General features: G+C 41.4%; 1 protein-coding gene across 3 annotated transcripts in view; it reads right to left on the bottom strand.

The window, feature by feature from the left end:
- The window catches only part of CPN1 (carboxypeptidase N subunit 1), a 37366-nt gene extending 18205 nt beyond the window's left edge, over positions 1-19161 (bottom strand). The window contains exons 1-3 of one of the 3 annotated variants that reach the window (XM_081548745.1): positions 18965-19161; positions 9467-9805; positions 4695-4894 (exon numbers count right to left, since the gene is read on the bottom strand). In XM_081548745.1, coding sequence (XP_081404871.1) covers positions 4695-4894; positions 9467-9686 — 420 coding nt within the window. In that variant the 5' untranslated portion in view covers positions 9687-9805; positions 18965-19161. The remainder of the gene's footprint in view (positions 1-4694; positions 4895-9466; positions 9806-18964) is intronic. The other 2 variants (XM_081548755.1, XM_081548763.1) reach the window with 2 other exon arrangements.
- Positions 19162-19446: the final 285 nt, after the last annotated feature.

Genomic DNA, 19446 nt, shown 5'->3' with positions numbered 1-19446 from the left:
GGGATTGCTGGATCATAAAGCAGCTCTGTTTTTAGGTTTTTAAGGAAACTCCATACTGTTTTCCATGGTGGCCGCACCAATTTACATTCTCACCAATCGTGTAGGAGGGTGGGAATTCTTTATTTTTTATTTCTGTATTTATTTTTTGGCTGTGCTAGGTCTTCGTTGCTGTGAGGGCTTTTCTCTAGTTGCAGAGGCCAGGGGCTACCCTTCATTGCAGTGTGCTGGCTTCTCATTGCGGTGGCTTCTCTTGCTGTGGAGCATGGGCTCTAGGGCACATAGGTTTCAGTAGTGGCAGCACATAGGCTCAGTGGTTGCAGCTCCCAGGCTCTAGAGCACAGGCTCAGTTGCTCTGCAGCATGTGGGATCTTCCCAGACCAGGGATCGAACCCATGTCTTCCTGGACCTGTGTCTCCTGCATTGGCAGGCAGATTCTTTACCAATGAGCCACCAAGGAAGCACCTCTTATTTTTTTAAAAGCTTCATGAGATATAGCTTGTATGCCACAACATTCACCCATTTTAAGTGTATAACTCGATGAATTTTAGTATGCTTACAGAATTGTGCAACCTACCACAATTTTGGAATATTTCTATCACCCTGAAAAGAAACCTCATGCCCATTTACAATGACTATTAGGTTTTACTCCAGTTGTAGGTAATCACTTTCAATATCTATGGATTTGCCTTTTCCAGACATTTCAATAAGTGGGATCATGTATTATATGATTGGCTTTTTTCACTGGGAAAAATGTTTTTGAGGTTCTTTCATTTCATAGCATGTATCAGTACTTCATTCCCTTTTATTTCTGAATAATTCCATTATATGGATTTATCACATTTTGTTTATCCATTCACCGGTTAATAGACTATATTTGTTTCCTGGGTCTGCTGTAACAAATGACCACAAACTAGGTGGGTTATAAAATGAGAAATGTATTCTTTCACAGTTCTAGAGGTTAGATGTCTGAAATCAAGATGTTAGCAGGGTCATGCTCTCCAAAGTCTTTAGAGGAAGAGACTTCTTTGTCTCTTCTAGCTTCTGGTGGTTGCTGGCAGTCCTTGGCATTCCTTGGTTTGTAAATACTTCAGTCCAATTTCCACTTCCACCTTCATATGGCCTTCTCCCCTGTATATCTGTGTCTCTGAGTGCTTTCTTCTTATAAGGACACCAGTTATATTTGACTTAGGTCCCCTAATCCAGTATGATTTCACTTTAGCTTGATGACATATGCAAAGACCCTACCTCCAAATAAGGTCATGCTCATAGGTGCCAGGTAGACATGAATTGGCAGGGGTGGGGGGGATACTATTAAACCCAGTACATGGGCATTTGGTTTGTTTCCACTTTTTGGCTATTGTGGATAATGCTTCCATGAACATTTATGTACTAGTCTGAGCATGGACATATGTTTTCATTTCTAATACCTAGTAGTAGAATTTCTGGATCATAAAGTAAATTCATATTTAACTTTTTCAGAAACTGCTACACTGTTTTCCAAAGTGGAAACTATCCTCCTCCTTTTTATTTATTTCACTTAGGATCCTTGATTATCTCTCTTCTGAGCAATATCAGCTTCCTGGACCCCTTAATCTCTCTGCTCACACTTCACGTTTCATCATTTATTTGGTCACATATTCATTCTTTTAGTCATCAATTTAATCAATCCACATCTATTTAAGTTTATCTCTATTAAAGTCCTCTGCAACACTCTAAGGAAAGAGACAATGTGACATTACACTAGCTTTCCAGGAATTCATGGTATATATGGAGAAATAGATATTAACATAAATAATAAAATATATAAAGTGGTAGAACAGAGATAAGTTCACAGGCTCTTGCAAAACTGAAATTCTGTTTGATGGTCTGTTTGGCATTGGAGAAGGGGAATAGTGTCCACTGGAGCCCTTTGGGACTGAGAGGGGACAGCCTAAATTGGTGGCTATTCCTGGAAATAGGGTAAATGAATGAACACTAGGAGGCTGAAAACTCACAGATGTACTACTACTCTTGATTCCTCTAAGAACTCTTTATTGTTCTCAGATTTATCTATTCTTCATGGCATCATACTCATATTTTACTCTTAGTTCTCACTGAAAACATTTTTTTTTACATTCTCTTAAGTTTTCTACAGCAATTCTATTCCAACAGAAAACATTTATATGATTTTTCTATGTGGAGTTTGATTTTTCACTTCTATGAGATCTATGAAATACTGATTTTTGTTATGCTTCCAGATGTTTCCATTGCTTTCTCATTCATATCATCGTAACTCATAACCGTTCATGTTAATAGTTATGCTAACTTACCTACCAGTTGACTTACTACTCACATGTGTCATTAGTTATGCTGACAGTCAGGACTTCCCTTAACAGAAAGTTCCCACTCACAGGGTTCGCTTATTAGCTTCCTATTACTACTATAAAAAATTACCACAACTCTAGGACTTAAACTTGCACAAACTTATGACCTTATAGTTTTGGAGGTCAGCAGATTGAAATGGGTCTCACAAGACCAAAATCAAGATATTAGCAGGGCTGTGTTCTTTCTGAAGTCTCTAATCCCTTAGAACATCTTCAAATCTCTCTTGGACTGTGATCTCCTGCCTCTCTTCCACATTTAAAGAACCTGCACGATTGGTTACACTGGGCCCATCCAAATAATCCAGGATAGTTTAAGGTCAGATGATTAACAACCTTTATTCCCTTTGCCATGTAATATAACACATTCACAGTTTCCAGGGATTTGGACTTGAACATCTTTGAGAGGTAAAGCCACATTATTCTACATTCCCTACAGGTGGCTTTAAATTTAGGTGGCCAGGCAGGTCTCCCCTGTGTAGCAATGCAGATAGGTTGGCAGGTAGCTCTGGGAGTTGGAGAACATGATGGGTTCTCTTTTGGGTTCAAGTTCAAGATCTGCTCCCTTTGAACAAGTCCACAGCAGGTGAGCAGAGGTGACTAGCTCCTCAGAGATAGATAGCTCTAGGGTCTAGTGGGCTGGCAGGGGCTTTACCAACTCCCCCACCCCAGCCCCAGCCCATCACACAAAAGATGTGGGCAGGTCTGACGTGCTTCTCCTTGTATTTCTACTGTTGTACAAGAAAGGGCTACTAGGAGGAAAGCAGCCAGGCTGGGTTCTGCCCCACACCACTCTCAAATTGTCCTGCTTTTTTGGAAACTTAAGTCTTCAGGCACATTAGTGTCCACCTCTCTGATGTGCAGAGGGGAGATGACATTTTTTATTGTTTTGCTTTGTTGTTGTTGTTGTTCTGCTTTTTTCATTTGTTGAGTCATGTCAGCAGGAGGTTGTAAGATTACAAGGGTGAAATTTGGGTTTGGTTCAACATTTGGCTGTGTTCCCCTCCCTGCTGCTATTCACCCCTCAGCCCTATTCTAAAGAAGGTTTAAACCAGGATGGGTCATTAAAGAAGAGATGCCGAGTGGTTCCACTTGTTCAGGACAGAGCAGTCAGATTCATGCAGTCAGAGAGGAGAAGGTGGTTGTCAGGGGCTGGGAGGAGGGGGAAATAGAAAGTTACTAATGAAGGGTCATAATTTTTTCATTGAACAGGATAGATTAAGTTCTAGAGATCAGGTATACAACATTTTCCCTATAATCAGTAATACTGTATCGTACACTTAAGACTTTGTTAAGGGGGTAGATTTCACCTTGAATAGTTCTTGTCAGAATAAAACAAAATTTGTAAAAAAGTAAAGTAGTGGTCTAGTCTTAAAAATATTTCAAGACTACCCCCAAACATACATATTTTTAAATGAAAAAAAAACCTCTTTAATTTATACCCCCCCCCCAAAAAAAACCCCAAAACAAACCAGGTTTAAATACAGCTTTTAAAGGAACATATTCTAATTCAGTAGATTTGGGGGTGGGAGCAGGACCTGGGAATCATATTTCGAATATCTTTATCCTCAATTCTGATGCACAGCCACAAAAGAATCACTGATTTAAAGTTAGGCACAATGATATTTTGAATTTATGTTAGGAAATAAAACAAAGCCCATAAACATTTGTTTTGATCTGTCCCCTGACCAACGTGACCCTAAAATAAAGAATTCAAAGGCTCAGTACTATACTAATAGAGGAAAAAGCCATAAAGAAATGTAAATAAATGCAAAGAATTTATTATTTATTAATTATTATTAATGATTATATAAATTATACTGTTTATTATTATTAATATTATTATTATTTATTAAATTTATTATTTATTAAAATGTGAATAACTAACCTGCTACACCTGCAATTTCGGAGAATTTTTCTTTTCTCCCCCAAAATGCAAATTGAAATGTAGTATAGGAGGGAGAAGAATACTTAGGATTTGAAGCCTAAAGTGCCAGGAAGGAGGGCTGTTTTGCAATATCCTTTCGTACCTCTTTAGTATTTTCCAGTTGACAAAGTGTTATCACTGATATTGCTTCACTGATCCTCACAATGAAACAGAGAGCTCAGCTGGAAAGGCAGAGAGGGAATCCAGGCTCAGAGAAAAGCCACATTCATTGCCTAGGGTGCCACAGGGCTGAACCTGTCTTCAAACTTCATTCTATTTCTCCAGCTTTTTCTCTATCATACCATGGCATTTACAGTGACACAGAGAGGATACCTGCTCCCCCAACTTTTCCTTACACCCTTAAGATGGCTCTGCTCTCTGCAGGGCCTCCCCCTGGAGGTCGGTACCTGGGCAGCAGCGGCCACCTCGTAGCCGTCAGGGTTCATGGACGGCATGATGTGGATGCGCGTGTCCTCCACCAGCCGGACGATGCGCTGGTTCCTGTTGCGGAACTCCTCACACAGGAACTCCGACAGCTGCAGCAGCAGCTCACGGCCTAGCACTTCATTGCCGTGCATATTCCCCACGTACTTGACTTCCGGTTCCACTGCAAGTGAGAGAAACACACCCAGGAAGAAGATGGGGAAAGCTAGTAAGTGCTGCTGATTCCTAACTGTGCCAAGGGACACTTTCCTTCTTTTTCAGTAATGAATAAAAGAAAACCTCTTGCTTCTGTTAGGTCTTTTCCAATAACTCCTGAGTCCCCTTTGAATAAACTGTAACTACAAATGCTACAACAATTCATGCCAGCGATAATAATGTCTACTATTTGTTAAAACTCTACTGTGCACTAGGCATTTATGTTATTGCTAATCTTCACAGAAAAAATCTGTAAAGTCAGCATTATTAGCTTCAGGATGAGGGTATGGAGTATGGAAGAGGTTAAGTAACTTGTCTGAGGTCACCTGGCTGATTAACAATGGAGGTCAAAGCCCAGAGGTAGCTTAATGCTTCTCAGAGACAAACTTTTTCAGGATAAGGATGGTGCTTTTCCAAGATCTGCTAGCCTAGACTCCTCTAGGTTATAGCATGCTGCTGCTGCTGCTAAGTCGCTTCAGTCGTGTCCGACTCTGTGCGACCCCATAGACGGCAGCCCACCAGGCTCTGCCGTCCCTGGGATTCTCCAGGCAAGAATACTGGAGTGGGTTGCCATTTCCTTCTCCAGTGCATGAAAGGGAAAAGTGAAAGTGAAGTCTCTCAGTCGTATCCGACTCTTGGCGACCCCATGGGCTGCAGCCTACCAGGCTCCTCCGTCCATGGGATTTTCCAGGCAAGAGTACTGGAGTGGGGTGCCATTGCCTTCTCCGAGCATAACAGTTCCTAATTGTACCAGTTAAAAATATAATTTTCCTGGTACTCAAGAAACTAAAATCTCCCCTTCACATCTGAGAATGATGTGTCTTGAGGCACAGAGTAGGAAGGAGTCCATGTTTGTCTCATTCCTTAGTCTTTTCTTTAGCTATGTTAACTGTGCAACTGAAGTAAGAATTGAGGTCATTAAAAGAGCCTCTAGAATCACTTAAAGAAAATCATTCTTGCCCCACTTTTAAAAGGAAGGAAGGAGAAAAGCTCTAGCCAAATGATTTCCCTTCTACCTAACACTCTCCTGCCTCCATGCCTTTTCTGATTCTGTGCCTCTTCATCACCACATTTCCACGTCCTCCTCACCGTCCTTCTAGGCTCAAATGCTCCTTATTCCATGAAGCCAACTTCGATTCTCCTTGCTGGGAGTGAATTCACTATTAAACTTCTCTTTTATTATACTTACCACTTTCTACTCTGAACTTCTCCTTTAATTTTGCACACATCCTATTTTCTTTACTGGACCTGGCCTTTGCAATATATATCATTTTAAATTTTCTTTAGGACACAATCCATTGCTATTTATCTTAGTAAAGCTACAGCAGTCTTTCCCAAAGGAACGTCTGTAACCCCTACAGATTGTGTAGTGGATTTTCTATCAAGTGCATTCTTAAATCTTAGTGTATTACTTTGCTCTTATCATGTCTTTCCTACTTTTCTTGGTGTTAGAAAGTGAAAGTCGCTCATTCATGTCCAGCTCTTTGTGACCCCATGGACTATAGAGTCCATGGAATTCTCTAGGCCAGAATACTGGAGTGGGTAGCCTTTCCCTTCTCCAGGGGATCTTCCTAACCCAGGGATTGAACCCAGGTCTCCTGCATTGCAGGCAGATTCTTTACCAGCTGAAACACAAGAGAGGCCCTTCTTGGTGTTAAGTTATCGCTTATTTTAGGAAAGGATGGTGATAGCAGATGGCAGGTAGTATTTTTCAACATCCTTGTTCATTAAAATAAAATTTGGAAAATCTAATTTAGTCCCCTCCAATCTTATTTATTTTAAAAATATTATATATATATATATATATATATATATATATAATACATGTATATTTTTAACTTCTGTGAAATCCAAAAGTTTGGGAACCACTGCCCTGTAGAACCTAGCATAGTGCCCTGCTCTGAGTAGGTGCTCAATATAAAATTCTTTTGTCTCTACTTTCCATATATCCAGAATGCAATCATTTCTCCTAACAACCACTGCCATTATTTTGGTACAAACCCTGACACCTACATACCTGGATTATTACAATAAATATCCTACTTGAACTCCCTGTATCAGCCTAGCCATGCAACTCTGTTCTCCTGAATCAGTGGTTGGCAAAATTTCCCTGTAAAGGACCAGACAGGAAATCCTTTGGGCTTCCAGGGCTATATTATCTTCATTGCAGCTACTCAATGCTTCTAGTGAAAGCAGACATGGACAATACAGAAACAAATGGGTGTGACTGTATTTCAGTGAAATTTTATTTACCAAAACAGGTAACTGGCCCTCAGGACTCTAGTTTGCCAACCCTCGTTCTGAGTGATCTTTCAAAAATTTTAGTCAGGTCATCTCACTCCTCTGCTTCTGCTGCTGCTAAGTCGCTTCAGTCGTGTCCGACTCTGTGCGACCCCATAGACGGCAGCCCACCAGGCTCCCCCGTCCCCGGGATTCTCCAGGCAAGAATACTGGAGTGGGTTGCCATTTCCTTCTCCAACTCCTCTGCTTAAAACTCTCCAAAGGCTTCTCGCTTCACTCAGAGCAAAAGCCAAAATTTTTGAACAGGCCTGTAAGGCCTCATGTGATCTCCTCCTGCCCCCTGAGCCCTGACAACTCTGCACTGACTTGCTTTCCCATGGCTCTCTCTGCTGGGGCCACAGGGGCCTCCTTGCTGTTCTTCACACATGCCAAGCACACTCCTGCTCCTCCCTCTGTGCAGCACTTTCATCCCCGATATCAGTATGGCACCTCCACCATGTGCTCAAAAATCACCTCAAAGGAGAAGTTTTTCCTAAAAAGCAACACCCTTGCCCTCCTCAATCCACAATCCTCCATGACTCTCCATCTCTCCTTCCTGCTTTCTTTTTCTCAACAGCACTTATTTCAGCTGATATAATTATATTTATTTAGTTACCTATTTATTGCCTGTCTTATCCTGCTAGAATTAAGACCCTGGGAGCAGAGTCTTCGTTTTATTCTCTGTGCTATATTCAGAGTCTACCAAAATGCTTGCACTGAGTAGGTAATCAGTAATATTTGTGGATTAATTAAGGAATGGATGAAAGGAATGAATGGATGGACAGCTAACAGGGCATCAGAGAGAGAGGGATCAGTGAGATAGAATAGTATAAAAAGCTTCAGGAAAGGCCTTGAATGCTAGAAATAGAGGGAGCTTAAGAAAGGGGCACAGAATGAAGGGCTAAGCCTACAATGCCCATTAGCATCCACAAGCTTCCGAAATAAACATGCAACCTGAGTAAAAGAAGGGTGTTTGTTATGCAAATGCATCTTCAAAGCAAGGCCCTGGTCATCAGCTAATCATGAAGCCTTCCTTGAGCCAGGCTCCCCACCCCTCACACACCTCCCCCCACTGACCACATAATATTCTGAAGCTGTCATGGCTTGTAAGATTGCCACCCAATGGGTGTTGGGTGCCACCCATGGATGTAAGATTGCCATTGAAAGTTTTTAAGCAAGGGAGTGAGGTGATTATGTCAATAATTTGGCCATCTGGCATCTATGTCTTAAATGCAGGGTTTAGAGAGTGGTGGCTGTTAGGAGTTAGGAGAACAGTTGGGAGCCCAGTGCAATCACTTAGGCAGGTTGTGATGTAATATGGGCTAGGGTGAGGGGTGCGGAAGTGGAGAGGAAAAGAGACTTGAGGTTAACAGTTTGAAAGAGGGAATGATGTATCTGCATGTCACAACTGCTGGTAGGTAAAGCAGCAAAAGCACTGAGAAATTAGAGACAACTTAAATGCCTATCAATAAATGAACTGTTAGGTACAACCATACAACCATGGAGTACTATACAGCCAAAGATGATAATGCAGATCTACATTTCCAGACATGTATGATATTCATAAAAGACTAGGAAATGAGAAAAGCAGATATAGTATGTTTCCATCTTTATTTAAAAAATGCAAAGAAGAAAGTCTGCAAGGAGATACATCAATATGTTAACAATGGTCATCTCTGAGTGGTGAGATTATGGATACGGGTTTTTCCTTATCTAATTTCTATTTTAATCCAAACATGGATTGCTTTTATAATAGTAACAAATAATAAATAGTGCAATGAATAAAATGAATAACCCAGACCTCAGATTCTCTCCAGGATCCCAGACTCTAATTACACTGTCATCCCACAAAGAGCTATCCCTAAACTCTTCTAAGTTTCCTGGCAGAACCAGAAGAGCTAATTGTTTCTCCAGAGGCATTGGATAGGGAAAGGCAGGACAGTAAGTGCAAGCAAGGAAGAAGGAGTGCGGGAAAGATGGGAAGGGAGCAGGGAAGAAGACTCACTCTTTTACCATTAAGGTCTTGAGCAAACAGAACCCAAACAGGAGCAGCAGACAGGATCTTGAATTGGGGTTGCAGCTCTCCAGAGGCTGGGCCAGGTTGAGGGCTAAGTAAGGAAATACTTAGCACAGGCTGGGGAAGTGGTGATACTTCACAGGTAGAGGGTCCATGGACCTTCCCAGAAACCACCCCAGTTACTGGATTTGGAAGGCAAGGGTCCTGCCCCCACACACTTTAAGACACACGCTCAGGGCTTACAGGGTTCGTGGCTTCCGGGGTAGTCGCTGAATTCCAGCACGTAGAGGTGTCTCCCCTTCACACTGCGCCCAACGCTGTAAACCCGAGTGATGTGGGGGCATTCATTGTGCACCTTGTATAGCATCCGCACAAGGTCATCATAGCGGTGGTGGTGAAAGGTCACTGGGGCAACCAACTTGAAGAGAAGGAGGTGGAGGAAGATTGAGACCAGGTCTGACATCTTGCTGGGCTTTTTCAGAGATTAAAATAGGCCCTGCTTCTCCCAGTAACCAGTCAAAATCCAAGGGCCAATAACCAGCTCTTCTTGTTTCCCGTTAGTAAACACCAGTGTGACAGCACCTGGGAAGAAAGTTCAGAACTGTCCATCCAAAGCCAGAAATGATTTTTGTAGCTCTGAAATAGGCACTCATCTCCCCTCCCCCCATTTCTCTGACTCTCCTAATCCATGAAAACCTTTTGAAAGGTTTTTGCAGTTCCCCAGATTGGGTAGTTTCACTGATTCTGGCTTACTGATTAACTGGACTGTAAACAGGCTTCAATAAATAGCTGCTTATAACCCTTTGATTCCCAGAGAATTTTGAGAAGCTTGGCCTGTCCTTCTTCCCTATATTACAATATAGGGAGGCGTATTAAAATAGAGGAATAGTCCTTTTGATCCATTCTACATCTTATCTTTCTGAAGCACACCTGTGTCTTGTCCCTTTTTCCCTCAAAAGTCTTTCAACAAATACCAATGAGAAAATGAAAAAGTGAGCCACACTTTGGGAGAAAACAGTTGCCAATCATGTATCTGACAATATACCCAGAATAAATCAGGAGTTCTTACCACCCAGTAATAAAACTAACCCAATTTAAAAGTGAGCAAAAGATCTAAATAGACATTTTACTAAAGTAGATACATGAATGACTAATGAGCACATTAAAGATGTTCAACATTATTGGTCATTAAGGAAATGACCTTCTAGAACTAACACCCAAAAAAGATGTCCTTTTCATTATAGGGGACTGGAATGTAAAAGTAGGAAGTCAAGAAACACCTGGAGTAACAGACAAGTTTGGCCTTGGAGTACAGAATGAAGCAGGGCAAAGGCTAATAGAGTTTTGCCACGAGAACGCACTGGTAATAGCAAACACCATATTCCAACAACACGAGAGAAGGCTCTACACGTGGACATCACCAGATGGTCAACACCGAAATCAGACTGATTATATTCTTTGCAGCCAAAGATGGAGAAGCTCTATACAGTCAGCAAAAACAAGACCGGGAGCAGACTGTGGCTCGGATCAGGAACTGCTTATTGCCAAATTCAGACTTAAATTGAAGAAAGTAGGGAAAACCACTAGACCATTCAGGTATGACCTAGATCAAATCCCTTATGAGTATACAGTGGAAGTGACAAATAGATTTAAGGGACGAGACCTGATAGACAGAATGCCTGATGAACTATGGACAGAGGTTCGTGACATTGTACAGGAGACAGGAATCAAGAAAATCCCCATGGAAAAGAAATGCAAAAAAGCAAAATGGCTGTCTGAGGAGGCCTTACAGATAGCTGGGAAGAGAAGAGAAGTGAAAAGCAAAGGAGAAAAGGAAAGATATTCCCATCTGAATGCAGAGTTCCAAAGAATAGCAAGGAGAGATAAGAAAGCCTTCCTCAGCGATCAGTGCAAAGAAATAGAGGAAAACAACAGATTGGGAAAGACTAGAGATCTCTTCAAGAAAATTAGAGATACCAAAGGAACATTTCATGCAAAGATGGGCTCAATAAAGGACAGAAATGGTATGGACCTAACAGAAGCAGAAGATATTAAGAAGAGGTGGCAAGAATACACAGAAGAACTGTACAAAAAAGATCTTCATGACCCAGATAATCACGATGGTGTGATCATTCACCTAGAGCCAGACATCCTGGAATGTGAAGTCAAGTGGGCCTTAGAAAGCATCACTACGAACAAAGCTAGTGGAGGTGATGGAATTCCAGTTGAGCTATTTCAAATCCTCAAAGGTGATGCTGTGAAAGTGCTGCACTCGATATGCCAGCAAATTTGGAAAACTCAGCAGTGGCCTCAGGACTGGAAGAGGTCAGTCTTCGTTCCAATCCCAAAGAAAGGCAATGCCAAAGAATGCTCAAACTACCACACAATTGCACTCATCTCACATGCTAGTAAAGTAATGCTCAAAATTCTCCAAGCCAGGCTTCAGCAATACGTGAACCGTGAACTTCCAGATGTTCAAGCTGGTTTTAGAAAAGGCAGAGGAACCAGAGATCAAATTGCCAATATCTGCTGGATCATCGAAAAAGCAAGAGAGTTCCAGAAAAACATCTATTTTTGCTTTATTGACTATGCCAAAGCCTTTGACTGTGTGGATCACAATAAACTGTGGACAATTCTGAAAGAGATGGGAATAGCAGACCATCTGACCTGTCTCTTGAGAAACCTGTATGCAGGTCAGGAAGCAACAGTTAGAACTGGACATGGAACAACAGACTGGTTCCAAATAGGAAAAGGAGTAGATCAAGGCTGTATATTGTCACCCTGCTTATTTAACTTATATGCAGAGTACATCATGAGAAACGCTGGGCTGGAAGAAACACAAGCTGGAATCAAGATTGCCAGGAGAAATATCAATAACCTCAGATATGTGGATGACACCACCCTTATGGCAGAAAGTGAAGAAGAACTAAAGAGCCTCTTAATGAAGGTGAAAGAGGAGAGTGAAAAAGTTGGCTTAAAGCTCAACGTTCAGAAAACTAAGATCATGGCATCTGGTCCCATCACTTCATGGGAAATAGATGGGGAAACAGTGGAAACAGTGTCAGACTTTATTTTTTTGGGCTCCAAAATCACTTCTGATGGTGATTGCAGCCATGAAATTAAAAGACGCTTACTCCTTGGAAGGAAGGTTATGGCCAACCTAGATAGCATATTTAAAAGCAGAGACATTGCTTTGCCAACAAAGGTCCGTCTAGTCAAGGCTATGGTTTTTCCAGTGGTCATGTATGGATGTGAGAGTTGGACGGTGAAGAAAGCTGAGTGCCGAAGAATTGATGCTTTTGAACTGTGGTGTTGGAGAAGACTCTTGAGAGTCCCTTGGACTGCAAGGAGATCCAATCAATCCATCCTAAAAGAGATCAATCCTGGGTGTTCATTGGAAGGTCTGATGTTGAAGCTGAAACTCCAATACTTTGGCCACCTCATGCGAAGGGTTGACTCATTGGAAAAGACCCTGATGCTAGGTAGGATTGGGGGCAGGAGGAGAAGGGGATGACAGAGGATGAGATGGTTGGATGGCATCACTGACTCGATGGACATGGATTTGGGTGGACTCCGGGAGTTGGTGATGGACAGGGAGGCCTGGCGTGCTGCAATTCATGGGGTCGCAAAGAGTCGGACACGACTGAGTGACTGAACTGAACTGAACTGAAGGAAATGTAACTTAAAATCACAACGAGATATCACATTACACCCACATCTAGTGGCTGTAATCAAAAAGACACAATAACAACTGTTGTTGAGAACAAGGAGAAACTAGAACTCTCATACATTGCCAATGGGAACATAAACGGTGCAGCCACTTTGGAAAACAGTTTGCAATTTCTTAAAGGTTTAAATATATACTTACTATACAACCCAGCAATTCTCCTCTTATGTTATCTACTCAAAAGAAATAAAAACATATATCCACACAAAACTAGTATGTGAATGTTCAAAGCAGTATTATTCATGATAGAAAAGTAGAAACAATCCAAATATCCATTAACTAATGAATGAACAAACAAAATATGGCATATCTATACAATGGAATATCATTTGACAATGAAAAGGAGTGAAGTACTGATACATTATACAAGATGGATGAATCTTCAAAATATTATGTTTAGTGAAAGAAGACACAAAAGATCACATATTATATGATCCAATTCATATGAGATGTTTAGAAAAGACAAACATATAGAGATTGAAAGTAAACTAGAGGTTGGCTAGGGCTAGGAGTGAAAATGCAGAGTGCCTATAAATGGGCACAAGGTTTCTTCTGGTGATAGAAGTGTTCTCAAATTAGATTGTGGGGAATGTACAGCTCTGTAAATATACTAAAATGCACAGAATTGTAAACAGGAAGTAGATGAGTTTTATGATATACAAATTGTGTCTCAATAAAGCTGGTTTTAAAAAAGAAAGAAAGTAATTAAGTACAGCTCCCCCAAAGTTAACTATAAATTTACCATACAATACAACAATTCCACTCCTGGGTACCTACTCAATACAACAAAGACTTGTACACAAGAATATTCATAGCAGCCTTATTCATAATGACCATGAAAGTGGAAACTACTCAAAGGTCCATCAACTGGTGGATAAATAGAATGTGGTAGGTACATCAATATAACTATACACTATTCAGCAATAAAAAGGAATAAAATATTAATATACATGCTACAACATGGATGGACTTCAAAAACATGCTAACTGAAAGCAGCCAACACAGAAAACCCACTTATTGTTATGATTTCAGTTACATGAAATGCTCTGCAAAAGTAAACCTACAGAGGAAAAGTAAAATAGTGACTGCCAGGGCTGGGAGTGGGAATGGAGATTCACTGTAAGTGGGCATGAGGGACCTTGTTGAGGATATTCTAAAACTGGGTGATGGTTGCATAATTTGGTAAATTTACTAGAAATCATTGAATTGTACACTTAAAATGGGTGAATTTTATGGTATGTAAACTATACTTTAATACAGTTGTGGTTTTTGTTTTTTAAAAAAGCAAAGTCTCAATGAATCTCCATGCACCAGAGTGTAAAATCCAAATGCTTCTGCCAGGTTTTCAACTCATCCCAACTGTGACCTCACCCCAGAGCAGTCCTACCACTCTGCCTGCTGTCTTCTGATCATGTCCTCATCACTTGACTTCCTGCTTTTGCTTACGCTGTTTCCCCAGGTAACTTAACTCAGCTCCAACCCCTGGGTCTTCTTCACTTCCCCTTGCAGTTACTGTTACCATCAGTCTTTATACTCCAGTCTTACAACTTCGCCTGTTGTGCACTTATCCACCAGGCTAGCTGTTAGGTGTTAGGACAGAGGGCAGCCCGGCCCCTCTCCCCACCCACTGGGATGAGCATCAGCCTCAAGCAACCAGCCTGGAACAGGTGCACATTTGGTGATGAATGATCAGATCCACTGTTGACTTTTCCTCTTGCATCCTGCCATTCTGCCCTCAGCAAACTTTCCCCAGGAAATTCTATGCTTTTATAACCTGTCCGTAAAGCTAGCTATCAACTCTTGGACATATTGGTTGAATACACTATGCCAGGCCAATCTGGCCCACAGAGAGTCTAGAGAGTTGGCTCAAGATAAGGACTAAGTCAGCAGTACTACAGAGTAAAATAAAAAACCCACAGGATTTTGCACGCACTGTTAAAACCCCATAATATTCTGATGAGATCCTGACACCAAAGGTAGTGAGAGCAGGCATTAAGAGAGAAGGCTGAAAGCACGTCGCTGATGCTGTTACACATTAAGCCCCTGATCGAGGACTGATGAAACAAAATTTACAGTTTAAGGCAGGACAAGAAAAAATTGAACGTCAAATTCTCTGTGTTTGTTTGGACCTCTCTCTCCCTCGTCAGGTGCAGTGTGCACCCGTGTTATACATTAACCAGAGCTCCTCAAAGGTGGGCCTGCTCTACAGTACAGATTGTTTTTTTTTTTTTCTTTCTTCTGACAGCTAGCAACATAACTTCTTAAAAGAACAGTTCTTTCCCAGCCCTGTAGGGGGTCATGATGATTTCCTGATGCTTACTTTGCTTGTGTCTATCTGGACCGTGTGTCCTTTGTGAATTTTATGTAAAATATCAGTATGTCATTTTGACGTATAATCCTTTGTCTCGAAATTGTAAAAGACTGTGCCTTCTACTTCTAACAGGTGGAATAGTGCTCAGAGCTTTCTAACAATCTGCTTCCTGGGTTGCAATCCTTAATCCTTTCTAAGAATCTGCTTCCTGGGTTACATTAAATAAAATCCTCCCTCTCCCCACCCCTTAACTTGATAGTCAATTGAATTTGTCAACAGGACAGTACCTATCACTACTGAAAGCTTGACTCAGTGCTCCCTAGATAATCCCAAATTGTTCCTCTGTAGAAGAATTTCCATTTCTCTGGTAAATGTGTCTACAGTTCTTAAGGTGATCTCATCCATGCTAAACAAATGGGTCTCATTGAACTATAAGCAAAGGTCAGCAGGGCTGTGTTCTTTTCTGGAGGCTCCAGGGGAGAATGTGCTTTCTAGGCTTTTGTGGTTTTTAGAGGCTGCTTGCACTCCTTGGCTTATGGCTTTTTCCTCCATCTTCAAAGACAGGAATGGCTCACTGAGTCTTTCTCCCATCTCATCACTCTGACTCTGACCCTCTTGCCTTCCTCAGGACACTTGGGATTACACTGGACCCACCTGGATAATCCCTCCATCTCAAGATCAGCTGATTAGCAAACTTAATTCTATCCACAAACTTCATTCTCCCTTGCCATATAACATAACACATTCACAGGTTCCTGGGATTAGTATGTGGATCCATTTGGGGGCTGTTATTACGCCTACCACAGGAGGATACAGGACTCTGATCTGATCCAACACCCACATATCCTCCAGCAAGCCATCTCTGATCCTCCAAAACTAGGTTAGGTGACCCTGCTCGATGGCCCATGTGGTTATGTCCATCACTCTTCCCCTAGTGTTGTGCTTGCTCACTAGTCTGTATCTTTGAGAACAGTAACTGCCTTTTTCACTCTTGATTATCTGTCTCCTCACTAGAATGTAAGCACCAAATGGTCAAGAATCTTTGTTTGTTTTATTCTATATGAAAAATGATACAAGGAAAGCCTTTAGATATATACAATCCACTCATTCAATATATATGTTGAGTGAAAGAACTGTATTCCCATCACCTAACCTGGTCTCTAGCACAGAGTAGATAGATGCTTAATGCTGCTGCTGCTGCTACTATTAATACTGCCAATAATATTTATTAATCCCTTACTATGTGGTAGGTTGTAGTCATGTATGGATGTTAGAGTTGGACTATAAAGAAAGCTGAGTGCCGAAGAATTGATGCTTTTGAACTGTGGTGTTAGAGAAGACTCTTGAGAGTCCCTTGGACAGCAAGGAGATCCAACCAGTCCATCCTAAAGGAAATCAGTCCTGAATAATCATTGGAAGGACTGATGCTGAAGCTGAAACTCCAATACTTTGACTACCTGATGCGAAGAGCTGACTCATTTGAAAAGACCCTGGTGCTAGGAAAGATTGAAGGTGGAAGGAGAAGGGGATGACAGAGGATGAGATGGTTGGATGGCATCACCAACTCAATGGACATGAGTTTGAGTAAACTCCGGGAGTTGGTGATGGACAGGGAAGCCTGATGTGCTGCAGTCCATGGGGTCACAAAGTCGGACACGACTGAGCAACTGAACTGAACTGACTGTGCAAAAGAACTCACATACATTATCTTGCCTGATTCACACAACTCATGAGGAAGGAGCTATTTTCCCTCCAACCTATACAGATGGACACTGAAGTTACAGAATTTCATTATTTTGCCCAAGGTCAAATGGCCTAAGAGGGAGTTGAACTTGTCAACTCAGTGAAGGCCAAGACTAAAATTGTCTGTCTCTGCATATGCTAAGTGAAATAAGCCAGAGAGAAGACAAATATTGTATTATCTCACTCATGTGGATTCTAAAAAAGCAATACTCATAGAAACAGAGTAGAATGGTAGTTGTCTGGAGCAGATGGGTAGGGAAAATGAGATGTTGATCAAAGGATACAAACTTCAAGCTGTAAGATGAGTAAGTTCTGGGATCTAATGTACAGCATGGTGACTATAGTTAATGGGACTGTATTATATATTTGAAAGTTGCTAAGAGAGTAGATCTTAAGTGTTCTCATCACCCATACACAAGTATATGAGGTGATGGAGGTGTTAATTAACCCTTACGTAGTAATCATTTTGCAATGTATACATGTATTAAATCGTCACGTTGTATACCTTAAAAGTACACAATGTTGTATGAAAATTACACTTCAGTGAATCTGGGAAAAAAATTTTTTTAAATATCATATCTCTCTGACACTCAAGTTCCTTCTACTTCTGAAACTGCTTTAAGAGGCATTGTGTGCCCTCTGGCTTCAGGGCACATGCTCTGGTACTCTATGTGAAATTTCAGGGAAGGAGTGCCAGGCTCAGCCCTGAAATACTGAGGGTGTTCCCTGTTTACAACAACCCAAAGTTCATACAGGCAGGGAAGGAACATTCCTCTTCTAGAGAAAGGGCGTCATCTGTTTATGTTTGTGGTAAATTTCTACCCACAATAGAAAAGGAATACATCCCCTAATACCTTAAGTCTTGGACAGAGCTGGAGCTCTTGGGGGTTGGGGAAGGCTGCAGCAGAAAGCTCTCCTGTCTGACATACTCCCAGCATCTTGACTCAAATCTTGGGAAATCAGCCCTTCAGAGCCTTGTTTAGGCAAATGAATCAAACTTTCCAAACCACACCTTCGGTTATCTTAGTTTTAAAATTTCTTTCTATCCTCTAGCAGTAACTCTGAGCTTCTGCAAAGCACTCTCAATGTAATTTAAGCCTGCTTAATAAATTATCAGTTGACTAGACTTATAAATGAATCAAGAGTCCAGCTCAATTCAAGTTAACAATGACTCAGAGTTATTTGAGTTTTATGGGTTAGGAGAGTATAGAGCAAAAAGGAACCTGGCCAAGCATGGAGAGTAAGGAAAGTTGGTGCTCAGGACAGATTCTTCTAGTTCTTTGCCTAGAATGTTCTTCTCTAAGCTCATCTTGTACTTCTGATATTAGCACAACGGTGAATAACACGTGGGTTTCCCTGGTGGTTCAGTGGTAAAGAATCTGCCTGCCAATGAAGAGATGTGGGTTTGATCCCTGGGTCAGGAAGATAACCTGGAGAAGGAAATGGCAACTCACTCCAGTATTCTTGCCCGGGGAATCCCATGGACAGAGGATCCTGGCGGGCTACAGTCCATGGGGTCGCAAAGAGTCAGACACGACTTAGTGACTGAACAACAACAAACTACACATGGAGATTTACCCTGACATTTCACTTAAAGAGTTCTCCCCTGGTTATGCTCACTCTTATCTCCTGTTTATTTTAATCAGAATATGTGACTTAGTCTGTAATTACCTCATTTACTTCTTTATTGTCTACTGGCTTTCTCTCCCAGTAGAAAATAAACTCGGCAAAGGCCAAGATTAATTTATCTTACTTACCATTCATCACTAAACCCCAGTATTATGTGCAGGATAAATTTTAAAATGAAGAAAGTATCATATGAACTGAGATCTGAATGAGTAGATGTTAACCAGATTAAAAACAGAAGAGGAGTGTGTGTTTGGGGAGAGTTTTGAGACGGGTGAGCCTGATTGATTTCTCCTCGTCACACTGACCCTGTGGAAATGAGCTAGGTTCTGACCTTGAATTTCTTTTCTTTATCGGCACTTAATTCCAGATGATCTCATGCGCAAATCCCACTGTAAGCTGATTATTCTCAAATTTATATCTTCTCCTTTTATTTCTCTGAGCTCCAAAACTGCATTTCCTACTCCTTACCTCACATCTCCACGAGGATTTCTAATAGGTACCCACGCCTAAGGCCACTTACCCACTTCTAGCCCCGGGAGCCAGAACAGAGCCTTACAGAGAAGTTGTTGTTATTGTTTAGTCACTAAGTCATGTCTGACTCTTTGTGATCCCATGAGCTGTAGCCCACCAGGCTCCTCTGTCCATGCGATTTCCCAGGCAAGAACACTGGAATGGATTGCAATTACCCTCTCCAGCGCATCTTTCCAACCCAGGGATTGAAACTTCATCTCCTCCGTTGGCAGGCTGATTCTTGACTGCTGAGCCACCAGGGAAGCCAAACTATGTTTACAAATGGCACCAACTGATGATGGG

Source organism: Giraffa tippelskirchi, chromosome 2, assembly GCF_054371585.1.
Source record: "Giraffa tippelskirchi isolate mGirTip1 chromosome 2, T2T-mGirTip1v1.2.pri, whole genome shotgun sequence".
NCBI lineage: Eukaryota > Metazoa > Chordata > Mammalia > Artiodactyla > Giraffidae > Giraffa > Giraffa tippelskirchi.
The sequence above is the reverse complement of the archived record's forward strand: the minus strand, read 5'-3'. Positions and strand labels throughout refer to the sequence as shown.